The following is a 13,715-nucleotide window of genomic DNA, read 5'->3' as shown; positions in this document are numbered from 1 at the left end:
ACTCTCTTCCCTATACACAAGTACACACCCCAATCCCTGAAACCCCACGTCTATCCCAGGCCATCGGATGACCACACAGTGTCTGCTGGACTGGACTGTGTCTCCTTGTCTCTGCAGCTGGGGCCATGCCCCGAGGACCCGGGTCAGCAGGCAGTGGCCCAGCCTGCAGTTGAGGAGCTTTGCTGAGTCTTGGAGGTGTTGGGGGGCAGGGGAGGCAGTTGATTTCTCAGGCACTCCTGGACCCCAGAAAGAGCCAAGTCTTCTGCCAGGCACGGGGACGCTGATGGGGCCGGCGGCGGCAGCGCCTGCCCACACCCAGAACGGGCACCCCCATGGCAGCAATGACAAGGGAGGGAGCTGGTGGACACACGCCATTGAACCAGGGTAGGGCGAGCAGACACCAAGGCAAAGGCCCTGCCAGGCAGCTGGGTCAGGGGCACCAAGAACACTTCATGTGAACACACCCTCCAGGAAGCCTTCTTGGATTGATCAGAGGAGAGAAGAGATGATCTCTGCTCTGCTCTCTAGCCCCTAGATTTGGAAGCCCCATGGCCATTCCCACCTCCTTCACCTACAGCTGTGACCAGCTGAGTCCACCACAGACTGCAACAGGCACTGAACATCTTTACTCCCATCACAAGGGGAGCTGGGAAGCTTGAGCAGACTGCAGCTGTCAGCCTGTCGGCTGCCCCCCCACCCCAACACCACCCTCGCCCCAGCCAAACTCAGGGAGGGCAGAGTACAGGGTCAGATGTCCCCTGCGGACACCTGGGGTGTGGAAGGGGCATGGCCCAGGGCTGGGCCGCCCCCAGGGTGCCGCAGGGGCAGCACTTACCGATCCTCAGGGAGTGCGGACTGCAGGCAACCATCACGAGCCACGTGGGAAGCAGCACCAAAGGCGCCGAGACGCGGGGCATCTTCTATAAATCCTCATGGAGCCCTCTGCTGGTCTGGGCATGACATAACTCTGCGGGAGAGCGAGGGAGCATGTGAGTAAGCGTCCTATGGGCCCAGGGCCCGAGCTGCCACCCAGACAGCCTCCGTGCGGAGGACCAACACTCCCTCCACGAATCGCTGTGACTGTAGGGGAGTTCCAGGCCGGCTCTAGGCCTCTGTCTTTCCTGCCTCTGCCCAGATTCACAGAAGCCTCAGGTTCTAAAGCCATTCCCCCACCCTGACCGCCATCAAACCAGGGGCAGGAGGGTGTCACTGTGGCTGAATGATTCATGGGGCTCCACTTTTTAAAAAATGTCTAATTGGGGATCAAAACTTTCATCTGCTCTTAAGAACAGGAGCCTTGGGTGAGCAGAAAATGAGTGGGTGAGAAGGTTAGGCCATCGTTCCGGACACATCGCACGCCCTGCTCTCTGGGGAGTGATGTTGGGGAAGTGATGGGTTCCAGTCCAGCTCCTCCACTTGCCAGCTGGGTGGCTTTTCTCGGTCACTCAACTCCATTTCCTCTCAGGTAGACCTGGCATAACAACACGTGCCTGGATGGGTTGAACTGAGGCCGAGGAGAACACAGGAGAGGACTGGCCTAGAGCAGGGGCTACACAAATGTCAGCTCCTCCCTGGCCCAGATGGGAGAGGTCGCTTCTCTGCCCAGATGGGAGAGGTTGCTTCTCAGCAAATACTGAGGGCAGAAGCGCACATCCCAGGTCATCAGCTGGTTTCCACATCTGCAGAAAACTAACCCCTCCCCATCCTTCCTCCACCAGCCCCTCTCCCTCCTGAGGCTGGAGTCAAAGCCAGAACCTTGAAGGAGCTGCCTCCCTGCAAGGCAGCATGAGTATTGTCCCTCCCTGAGACCTCCTGGCACCCTGAGATCAGAGTCTGCAGGCCACCAGCCCCGCCCCATCACTGGGGTGAGGGAGGGGCTGGTGAATATGCAAATATGCTAAACCAAGGTCACCTTTGGTTAGGAGACTAGTATTAAAGTGATTCATCCCCCCACCTCCAGACAGACAATCCAATAGAAAAATAGGCAAAAGACTAGAACAGACACTTCGGTAATGGTATATCAAAAGCTCTTGAAGCACACTTGGAAAGGTATTCAGGAAAATGCAATTTTAAACTTCAATGAGATATCATTATACACCCACCAGAATGACTTTTAAAAAGAAAAAAACAGGGGACACGGGTTCGTACCCCGGTCCGGGAGGATCCCACATGCCGCGGAGTGGCTGGGTCCGTGAGCCATGGCCCCTGAGTCTGTGTGTCCGGAGCCTGTGCTCCGCAACGGGAGAGGCCACAGCTGTGAGAGGCCCGCGTACCGCAAAAAAAAAAAAAAAAAAAAAAAAAAGAAAAAAGATACTATCAAGTGTTAGCAAAGATGTGGAGCAACTGGAACTCTTCTACTGTGTCAGTGGGAATGTAAGTCAACGTAACTGTTGTGGAAAACTGGTCTATTAGAGCTTTACACATAGCCTAATATCCAGCAACTCTACCATAGGCATTTCCAGTAGAAATGCATGTATACACTCACCAAAGACATATTAGAACACTCACAGCAGCACTCTTTGGGTTTCCCCAAACTGGAAACTAGTCAGATGTCCAGCAGCAGAATGGACAGAGACATTGTCCATTCATACAATGGAATCTTATATGGAAATGAAAATGAACAATCAACAACTCCATGCACCTGTGTGGATGAATCTCACAAACATAATGTTGAGTGGAAGAAACCAGGCACGAAAGAGTATTTACAGTATGATTCTATCTATAAAAAGTACAAATGCAGACAGAACCATTGTGTGCTGTAAGAAGTCCAGCTAGTGATGCCCCTTGCAGGCGGGTGGTGACTAGAAGGGGACACAGGGCATCTTCTAGAGGTGCTGCTGACATCCTGTTTCTTATTCCAGGAGCTGAGCAAAGTGTGCTCAGTTTATGAAATCTTGTCGAGCTGTACATATCTGATGATAATGTTCACTTTTCCGTATGTGAGTTACACTTAGTAAAGCTTTTGTTTTATGACAATCCCCCCTCCCCACAGAAGCTCGGTGTTGCAGCCTGACCCAGTACCTCGCAGCTTCCTGCACACAACTAGTCCCCTCTGCCTGGAGCGTGCTCCTCTCCCCCCCACCCTTGCCATGTGCCAGGATCGGGTGCCTCTCTATGCCATCCCAGCAGCCTCTAGTGCTGGGCTCAGTGCCAGCTTCTCAAGGGCCAGGACTGTTTCCAGTTTACTGCTGTATCCCCAGAGGTTACTTATACAGAATAGGTGCACAGGAGATATCTGTTCAATGGATGGAGGGCCTCAAGCCACTGCCTGCTATAAGGAGACAGAGGAGAATAAAGGATAAAGGATTGGACTGCTGTACACCTGAAACTAACAGAACATTGTAAATCAACTATACTCCAATAAAAAAAAATTTTTTTAAAGGATAAAGGATTGGAGCAAAGGCAACTCTGCTGTTGGCAAATCAGGCCCAGAATCTTTGTCCCTTAATCCATGGATGCCCGTGCAGGAAGAGATGAAAGCAAACACAGTCTCAAGGGAAGCTTGGCATTCTTACTTGTTATGGGTAAAGTCGACTGTTCAGTGACTGTCTCCCCACTAGAATTCAAGCTCAATGGATGTGGGACAGGAACAGAAATCCTGTTTGTCTGTCTTCTCAGGGCCTAGAACAGTGCCTGGCATATATTACAGCCTCAATAACTATTTGTTGAGTGGCAAAATGAATGGACTGTCAAAGAGGAAAGAACTGTAAAAATCTGACTAGGCTATATAAAAGTAATACCAAATATAATCATTTCTGTCAAATGCCTTCCATTTATGCCCAGTCAGCCTGCTGCACAATAATTATTATGCAGACCGCTAAATAGGTGTCAGATTAGCCTGTGTAAATTTTATTTGGTGACAGAACTACACTTAATCCATGCAGGCCTGACAGTCATTGTTCACGGCCCTGAAGGCTGGCTGATCCTGGAGACCACATGTAAGGACAATGGCTGAGGTTTGGGGCTGCTCTTGGATACAAAGATGAGAAATAATCTCCCTCCAAACCTTACAGGAATAAAAGGAACCATCATGTCACATGTTTGTAAGGCTCAAGGGTTTGCAAAATTCTTTCCATAGTCTTTATCTTATTTAAATCCACAGAACAAGCTCTATTATTGACAAGGAAGCTGAGCTCAAGAAAGGTGCCTAGCTCAAGGTCAACACAGCCGTTACGAGGCAAAGCCAGGGCTAGCCAGGTCTCTGACTTCGCTGGGTATTCTTCTGTCACTTACCTATCTGCATATGAGAGCAGATCACGAAGCTTCCAGATTCTTTAACAAAAAACACAAAGAAATTTGAGGTCTTATTTTCAGTTTAATGTTTAGACGAAGCTGGTCTTAGAACCTAACTGTGCAGCCTTTATTAACTGAAAATAATTTAATAATTTAGGAATAAAAGAAGAAATTTTCTAGACGTAGAGCACCTAAACCCTCTTCCCACTAACGTCACCCCTGGGGAATTTCACCTCCACCCACGAGTTATTTCCACCTGCATGGTGTGTCTTCTAAATCAGCATCTCAAGCCCAGAACACCTGCACTGAGACGGCTTCCTCCTGAAATCTCCAGCTGGATTCCCCACAGCACTTCAGACACGCCTCGTCCTAAGGAGGAGGTCTCCTCTCCCCCACTCCCGCCATCTGCATCTCCTCCTACGTCCTCCTTCGTAGTGGGTGGCACCACGATCCACTAGTCACCCCAGCCAGAAAGCTGAGAGGCACCCTAGAGCCCTCGTCCCCACAGCTACTGAGTCAGCAAGTCCCAGCAGCCCTGCCTACATCACCACCTACCCACCACGGTCCAGACGTCCTACAGCAGCAACCAGGACTCTGCAACGGCAGCCGCCTTGGTCTCCCCCTCTCCGTTGGTTCTCTGCTGAGTGGCCAAGGGTTCTCACCCAAATGTGAACTTGATAATGACATACCCCTGCCCCCAAAGTCTTCCATAGCTCTCCACTGCATTGGGGATCAAAAGCAAATTCTTAACCCCAACAGATAAACCCTTCACGATCTGGCTCCTGCCTTCCTGACTCTACCACCCACCCCACTGCACCGGACCTTCCGCAGAGCTCCCTCAGCACCCACCCTTTGCCTGTGCCCGGACTGCGGTCTCATCCCCTAATGGCCCGGAAACTGTGTCTTCCAGGATCACCGCACTACCTCCCCTCTGAGGCTTTTTGTGATCCCTTTCCCATCTGCTGCCACCACACCTGGAACATTTGTCATTAGGGCACACACCCTGCTTATGACGATGCTGCCTGTCTCCCCACAGAACTGTCAGCTGTGATGCAGGCGCCGTGGCAAGCAACGACACACTATCCGGCACACAGTAGGTGCTCTACTAATATTGGCTGAATGAAATCAATGAACAGATGGTGTCAAAAAGGCATTTTCTGTGTTTACACCAAGATGAAGTAAATTCTCAGTCTGGGTTGTACATTTTGTATATTCACTGTGGTTAATACAAACAATCTAAGCAGACAGAATGTTCTAGATCCAGGCAAAGGGTCATCACATCAATATATGTTGAAAAGGGGAGGGAAGCATTTACTGACCTTTTCTTCTGTGCCTGGGGCTTGGACTGATAGTCACAGTTAAGGACATGGGTTTGAGTCCTGCACTGCCGTGTAGTAGCTATACACCATGGGCAAGTGAGTTAACTTCTCTAAACCTCGATTTCCTCATTTGTAACATGGGAGTGATAAAAGTACCCTCGCAGAATCATTAGGAGGAATGAGGATAAAATGTGTATCCCGCGCTGCTCGAAGTAATTAGCTGTTCATGACTATTATTCCAGCCCTATAAGATAATATTGCACGCCCACTTCACAGATGTGGAGGGTGAGGCTCAGGGAGGCTCGGTCATTTATCCAAGGTCATGCAACTAAAGCAGTAGTGCTGAAGTTCAAATGCAAGAGTCTAACCATGTGTAATCACAAATCCCAGGCTCCTTCTTCAGCTAGAGTTGAATACGGAGGCACTGGCAGAATTGAAGTCCAAAGTGGGCATAAAAATATGGCTTCTGATTTCTGAGGGTCTCTGACAGTCCCCACCTAAACAGAGCCTGTCTTCAATCCTGTGCCTTAGGTAACTCAGAAGGCAGAGAGTCTAAAAACAGAACTTTGCCATGCAACTGAGGACATTGTTCTTGACATCCTAGGGCAGCCGTGACAATCCTAACAAGTGCAGATTAAGGCCCAAGGTCAAAAATATCTGTTGAAATAACGAAAGAATCCAATCAGGTAATATATGTGGAAAAGGCTCTGTGGGCATGAACTGTTTCCTTGTGAGTTACTTTCAGAGTCCTTGCCCATAAGGAATGTACAGTCCAGGTGCAATTCCTCCACCGAACAAGCTCAGCTCTCCTGCTCTGAACCTCCAGCCTTCGCCAGCCCAGGCAGCATCTCACCGCATGCTGATCACACGCTGATCGCGTGCTGCCCCGCGAGCGCTTGAAAGACGTGCTGCGGAATCAGACTGGGGGGCGAGGCTTCTCAGGTGTCATCTCTGCTTTAGCATTTACCTGCCTGAGATGTTTCTGGACCCAAACACCAGAAATCAGAGGTCCCCACTTTCTCCAGAGGGGGAACCTAATTTCCATTTTTTCAGTATCTCAAGACTCCTCAGCTTCCTCAAGCTAGAAGATCTGCTCACGTCTCTTTCAGACCTCAACCTCTCTGACTCTCTCTCTGGTGCTTGTATTTTGAATGAAGCCCCACGAGGACAGGGCCTTCTCCCTCTTATTCACTGCTACACGCCCAGCACCTAGAACAGTGCCCGGTGCAATGCAGCTACGAACAAACATCGACACATGCATGAACGAATGAATGAATGAATGGCTGTGTAACTTTGTACGTATTTATGCCCTCTCTCTATTCCAGACCATACGCTCCTGGAAGGCAGGGGAGCATCTCTCTCAGGCCTGTATCTTCCTGACACATTTGCTATGATGCTTCTCCCGAGGAGAAGCTGCACGAATGGGTGCTGACTCCCCACCAGCACTGGTTAACAGGTACAGACAGGCACCTCCAGCAACCGTTCCCTGTGTTCCGCGGTGAGCGGTGTCTGGACTCCCCGGCCCAGTTGTGCTAGATGGCCTCTCCTCTCCTGACTTGTCAACAGTCCCTCCACTGGTCTCCCTCGCCCCCATAGGGCTATTACACCATTAATCGTGATTTTCCAGGGTGGGCCCGAGAGGAGGCAGACAGCCACCAGCCAGTGCTTGGTGGCGAGAGGACAGAGGAAAGCAGAGGGGCAGCCAGATTAATTACAGGTTTTCTCTCAGCTCTAGGCAGCAAGACCTTGATTACTCCTCATGACGCTCCAGGCTCCTCAAGACAAATGGACGTGGGCTCCTCTGCTCTTCTGACTACTCTGACACAGAGAAACTCCCAACAGCAGCCAGCAGCTTTAATGGCATATGCAGGCAGTGGGGTGGCCAGGGCAGAGAAGCAGCACCCCAGGCCCTGTGGCCTCCTTGGGGAGAGTCATCCTCTGTGACCTGATACAGCTGGGCAGTATGCGTAAGCATCCTGTCTCCCTGGCAACAAGCATGCGATGCCCAGACTCAGATCTTGTCCCGGGAGTCAGGGGCCTAGGTGTTCACTAGCTGTGGGCTGCTCTGAGCCTCTCTGAGCCTCAGTTTCTCATTCTGTAACATGAGGGAATCAGACCAATGATCTCCGAGGTTCTTTTAAGCTCTGAGATTCTGCATTTCTAGGAATTGTACTTTATGATAACAGATAACATTTACTAAATATTTACTTTCCATGTGCAAAGCACAATTTTAGACTCACTGCTCCTCAGAACGCTGTGAGGCAGACCCTCATTCTCCCCCTCAAGCCAGGCAGACAAGGACCCCAAAGGTGGAGAGGTCGAGTGGGACTTGCCAGGGTCACATCGACCAATGTGACCTTGAAGCGGCAGGGGCTGGTCCTGCCCGGGTCTGACTTTAGGGGAGGACATTCAGGGAGCAGGGCCACTGCAGGTATCTGCTAGCACTCAGGACGTGCAACTAGGGAAGCTGTTCCCAATTCTCCGGCACTAATGAGTGAGCCACGGGGGAACCCCAGTCTGTCTTCCTCTCCAAACCACCTCCTGTGTATATTTCAGACCAAAGCCCTCAATCTACCTCTAAACAATGTTCCCCTTCCAGAGGCCAGAGCAGACGTCTCTGGTTTCCAATCCCGGCTGTCAGTCTGCATCCTTAAGCTGGTTACTTAACCTCTGAGAGCTTCACTTCCACAACTCTAAACCATGGGTGATGAGGCTTCCCTTGAAAAGCTGTTGCAAGAGATCTCAGGTGTAATGCAATCAGTGAATGCAACTTCCTGTCACTCTCTCACCCCATCCTAGGCACCCTAGACCGAATCCACATCTTCTCCCAATGAGACCACCTGCCACGCCTCTTGCTAATATTAACCCACGGCCCTCTCACCTCCAAAACGCTGCTCCAAGTCAGCCCCATCCAGCAGCTTTCCCCGAAGAGTCAGCCCTCCTTCCTCACTTAGACTCAGCCTGGCACAGGAGCAAAGGCAGGGGCCGGACATGGAGAGCCGTGTGACCTTGGGCCCATCTCTTAACCTCTTGGGGCTCCCATTTCTTCTTCTGTGAAATGGGGAAATTACACTCCCACCATCTACCTTGCAGGGTTGCTAAGAGGCTCAAAGGAGACAGTGGCTGGAGAATTACTTTGCAGGTGAGTGAAGTGCTTTCTAAGAAAAATGGTGTTTGTTGTTCCTTTACGCCAGACTGGCCAAAACATATAAATAGACTTAATACTGCTACATGATTTACACTTCATTCATTCAACAAATATTCCTGTTGTGGCAGGCAGTGTCCAGGCCCTAGGATACAGTCCCTGCCCTGGTGGAGCTTATAGTCCAGGGAGGAGATATTAATCCATATCCACGGAGCTAGATGCCATAATGACAAACGATAGAGGAAAAGTACAGGCTGCTATATAGTGTGTGTGGCGGGGTCCTCATGTGGCCGGAGGGGAGGGCTTTGCTGAGGACGAAATGTTTGACTTGAGTCAGCCAGGTCCTTTGAAGGGGGCAGGGGTGAGCAGGCGGGGAGCAGAGCCAGACAGAGGAAATAACACAGCACAGGAGACCAGAGGCTCTGGTGGCATGCAGCGCCATTAGTGTCGGAAATGGCAGGAAGCCCACGAGGATGGAAAGCCTAGAGCATCTTCTCTACGTGTCTGTTGTGCTTATGTAAGTCTCTCTCATTAGGCGTCCCCAATCTCTCTCTGTCCCCAAGTCCAGGATAAGGCTCTGCATCTAAAGCCGATTACCATCCTGAACCTCGTGCTGGATCCAGCATCCTTCACAGAAAAGGTGAGGAGTCCACAGCATCCAAATCTCCTCGCTGCCGCAAAGGAGACGGTTAGAGGTGAGAAGATAGAGAATTAATCACCAGGCGAGGTGAGCCAGGAGAGGTGGGAAGAGGACCACTGGGCTGGATGTGGAGGGCAAGACTGGCTCTGGACGAGGAAAAATGTCCCTGGCATTTACCTGAGGCCACCGGGCTGGGCCCTGGGGAGCCAAACTCCCAGCAAAGACCATGTGAGCCGAGGCTTTGAAAGAAAATAGCCCAGTGCTGGAGTCATTTGTAACACATTTAGAGCAGAGAGACCTTACAGGAGCATCCACAGAGGAAGAGAGAGTGAGTGGGGAGAAAGATGCAGAGAGAAACTGCTTTTAAGGACAGCATTCTAATTACCTCCAGATAAATACAGCCCTCCCTCCCCTGCTCGGGATCTGTCTGGGTGTTTGGGAGGAAAGGGGCTGCCCTGCAGAAGCCTTGGAGTGAGGCTATGTACACTGCAACCTTCCATAAAGAGGTGTGGGAAGAGCTGGGTTGTGCAGCCTGGAGAAGACGAGGATGGGGGTGGGAGACGTATCTGAATTTAGCCATCTATAGCCAGAGATGAGTTATTGTAGACTCACAGATGATGGGATGCAGACAATCTCCAGCCTCACTGAGGTCAGAGCCAGAGGAAAGTGCTCTGTTATTGATAAGGAAGCAAGTCCTGGCCTGAGAGCATCTGGGTCACAGTCATGAGCTCCCTTCCCTTGGCCTGGCTCCATCTCGCCCACATGGTCACCTCATGTACACGCTGGCCTTTTCGGTGTCTCAGACGTCACTGGCAGAAAGTAAGGCCCTGTCTTTTTTTTAAACTTGATTTTTGGTTGCACCGGGTCTTACGCATGCCGCAACTAAGAGGCCCTGTCTTTTTAAAGCCCCAGCCAGAGCAGGTGAGAAGGCAGCTATCCCAAGTTCACGCATTCCTCAGGGAGGCCCAGGACTGGCCCGTCTCCCCCAGCACTCCCAGGGATGGGAGAAGTGTGGGGGTAAAGAAGATAGGAAAGCTAGATATTGCACGATAAACATCCACAGCAAAATAAGTGGTGTCCCCTTCAGATTGCAAAGTGATAGACTTCTTTCACTGGTGTCACCCAAGCACAACACAACCTCTGGGAACTGCCTAAGAGCCCACACAGAGTCCCCTTCAGCCCTTGCCCGCACCCCACTCCATCAGCACTCACAGGCATCCGCCTGCGAAAGGCCTGGCACCAGGCTCTGCGTGGGGCGGAGGACAGAAACTGCAGCTGGCCAGCTGCCCCCTGCAGAGAAGGTTCTAGAACTGCAGGTGGGGTAGGAGACAGACTTGCTTTTCATTCTAAAGTGTTCTCTACTGCTTGCATTTCAAACTAAGAGGTTGGGTGGCTTTTTCAATTAAGAAATCTAGTTAAGAATTTAAAAAACAAGATAGAATCCCAGCTTTCTCAATGACTGGCTCCAAGACCTGTTACTTAACCCCTGAGCCTGGGCCCCCTCCTCTATAGAGAGAGGCTAATCACACCTCAGGTTCAAGGGCTCAGTGACTGCTGGGCCTGCTCAGGTCCCTCACAGCCTCTCTGGACCACCCGTCACTGGTCCAGGTGCTCTGGCTGCCAGGAGAGCAAAAGCTGAGCCATTGCTCAGAGGTGATCCTGGAGAGTGTTCCCGGGCCACAGTCCCCTCCCAGTTACAGTCTAACCCCAGCACCTCCTCTCCCGCTGCTGCCTCCGCGGCTACTGCCCCCAAGTCTACCTGCAGTTTCCATGCTTACCCACCCCGCCCCCCGACACATTCAAACACATTCACAGCTCTGGTTCTTAGCAGGATCCCAGGTCCTGGGTGAGAGGAGGGTCCTCCCTTGGAAGGAGAGATGGGGAGGAGGATGGGGGGGGCCCTCTATGTTGAGCCGATCTCTGAGGGGGGCAGGGATACAGAGAGCACCCTCTCCAGGAGCCCCCCTGGGCTTCTGCATTAGTCACAGGCCCCAGAAGCTCTCACCCAGCCCGTCAAAGCCCCGTCACCTTTCCTCTGCCGTGGTCTGGGGATGTCACAGAAACCAGAGGCAGAGCCAGCAGAGTCTTTGGGTTGAAGTCCAGAGGCTGAAGGCTTTTCACCCACCTTGGCACATTCTCAGGGTGACTTTCAGGAAATCCCTGACTTCCTTAGCTTAGCAATGGGGCTGTCCCTGCTCTCAACACTTCCCCGGCCACAGGGCCCTTGGTGAAGGGGCACGTAAGCCCAGCTCCAGCTGCCAGAAGGAGCGAGACAGGCTGTGAGTACCACTTGGGTGGGGCACCCTTCCCAGATCCCGGCAACCCTTGTGCACCGCACCAGCATCTCTGCCCACTCTGGGCCCTCCCGGCTCTGTGCCGGGTGCTAATGGGCTGTGAAAATTCTCAGATATGCTGACTGCCCTCGAGGAACTTCCTGGAAAAGTCAGATGTCCTTGTGGGAAAAGTAAGTTAATCAGCACACCTGTAAACTCATGATGCAAGAAAGCAATGAAGCAGGTGTTCCACGGCCAGACGGCCTTTGTCACCAAATGGGAAGAAGTGCTGGGAAGACAGAGGTAGAAAGACCTCCCGCGGCCCAGAGGTTGTAGTAAGATTCTCGGAAGATGCTGGACACACGCGGAGCCGAGGCACGTGCTGCGCAGGAAGGGAGACCTTCCAGGCAGTCACTGCGAAAGGCAAGAGGTGTCCGAGGGACGGTGACCAGACCAACTTGGCGGGAGCACGTGATGTCTGAGGGGCCCAGGGAGAGATAAGTGTTGGGGTCAGATTCTAGAAGGCTTTGAATGCCAAGGTTAAGGAGCTTGGGCTTTATCCTCCAGGCAATAAAGTGCCACTGAAAGTTTCTGGGCAAAGGAGGGCCAGGACCGGAGCTGTGCCTAAAGGAAACTGATGTGGCCACGGTGTGCCAGGTGGCCTGGAGAGCAGAGAGGCCAGTTAATGGGTACTTAGCTGCGTGTGAGGGGATGTGAACGCGGGGAAGCCAACCCTGGAGGGAGTGGACCCCATACAGCCTGAACATTAGGGCCCTAGATTTTCCCACAAACGGGAAAAGAAAGTCTCTGAGCAGCCAAGCATTGGGTCTGCAAGGAAAGCAGAGTCCCAGGCAGCTCCAGAAGCAGCCTCAGTAGGACACGGGGCACCACATATAGCACCAAGCTTGGATGGGGCCCAGCCCATATGCTGGGCTCTAACGGGTGTGATTCTAGAAAAGTCTGGACTTGGAGTCAGAAAGCCGGTGTTCCAATCTGGGCCTACCACCCATTCTTTGCACGACCACCGTCAGGTCCTAAAATCTCTCTGGGCTTCGGTTTCCCAGAAAATTGAAAACATGCTACTTGCTCTGTCTTCTCCACGGGGTTGTTCAAAGCTCAAAGGGGACGGTATATGTGACCCTTGTTTCACTAGATTTTGCCACCTGTCAATCATGTTTCAATAAGCAGAAAGTAAGGAAGGTGTTTTTCCTAAATCAGACGTGTGCGGTTGTTTAATTCTTCCCTCCTCCACCCTCACCCCCAACATTTCATTCCCTGTCTTTTGTTCTAGAATATACGTCTGACTCCCCATCTCTCAGATTTACTGAACGGATAAATGATTTACTTTTGTTTTCTGTAAAACAACTAGGACAATGTTTTCCACCTAGTTGGAGCTCAATAAATGTATGATGGATTAATTAATAAAAGTGAACCTAAGGAGTGTGTTTTAATCCTACTCATCATCCCCCCAACTCAGTGACTCACCTTAATATCTTAAAAAAAATAATTAGGATGTCAACTTGGAGATCTCTCCCCTGCCCTCACCTCCATTCACAAAACTTCACATCGTTCATCCCAGAGGAGGGCAGGGTAAGGTAGTGGTTATAGCAGCACAGGCTTTGTGCCTGCGTCAGACCGAGATCCCTGAGTCTGGGCTCTGCTACTTACTTAGCTATGACCTTGGGCAAGTGATTAACCTCTCCAAACCTCAGTTTTCCCAACCACAAAATGGAGAAAATGTTAGATATTCCTAAAGTGGCTTCCAAAGATTAGCTGCAATCTTAGCAGTACGCCTGCAAATAGCAAGTGCTCAATGATGGTTCTGTTACTGAGATTATTGAGAGCTCTTATTATGATGGTTGCTATTATCGTCCAGAGTCAAATCACCATGATTTGGGGGGACTGGTATTTGGGTACAGATTTCCCATTAGTGTGGATGATTGTGAGTCCTCTGTGACTGCCAATAGATTAAGCCTCTTATCACTTTCAACTGGAGAAAGCAGATCAGGATGAGTTCTGAAATGCCTCACCCCCCAAGCCAGCCTAACACCCTGCTATCAAACGGCATCTGGGGCTGGGGGCACTGAGCTGATCAGTCACCCTTA

General features: G+C 51.3%; 1 protein-coding gene across 10 annotated transcripts in view; it reads right to left on the bottom strand.

Moving 5' to 3' along the window:
* GRIK4 (glutamate ionotropic receptor kainate type subunit 4) overlaps window positions 1–13,715 on the bottom strand; it is a 421,209-nt gene that overhangs the window by 284,129 nt on the left and 123,365 nt on the right. For 8 of the 10 annotated variants that reach the window (XR_010841462.1, XM_067039151.1, XM_059069793.2 and 5 more), the window contains exon 2: window positions 836–967. Coding sequence is in view for 7 of the 10 variants with exons in the window: in XM_067039151.1 (XP_066895252.1) it covers window positions 836–917 (82 nt within the window). In the remaining 3 variants the exon portion in view is untranslated. Of the gene's footprint in view, window positions 1–835; window positions 968–13,715 lie in introns of those variants that run through there. The other 2 variants (XM_067039154.1, XM_067039158.1) reach the window with 2 other exon arrangements.

This window comes from Kogia breviceps, chromosome 7, assembly GCF_026419965.1.
Source record: "Kogia breviceps isolate mKogBre1 chromosome 7, mKogBre1 haplotype 1, whole genome shotgun sequence".
NCBI lineage: Eukaryota > Metazoa > Chordata > Mammalia > Artiodactyla > Physeteridae > Kogia > Kogia breviceps.
The sequence above is the reverse complement of the archived record's forward strand: the minus strand, read 5'-3'. Positions and strand labels throughout refer to the sequence as shown.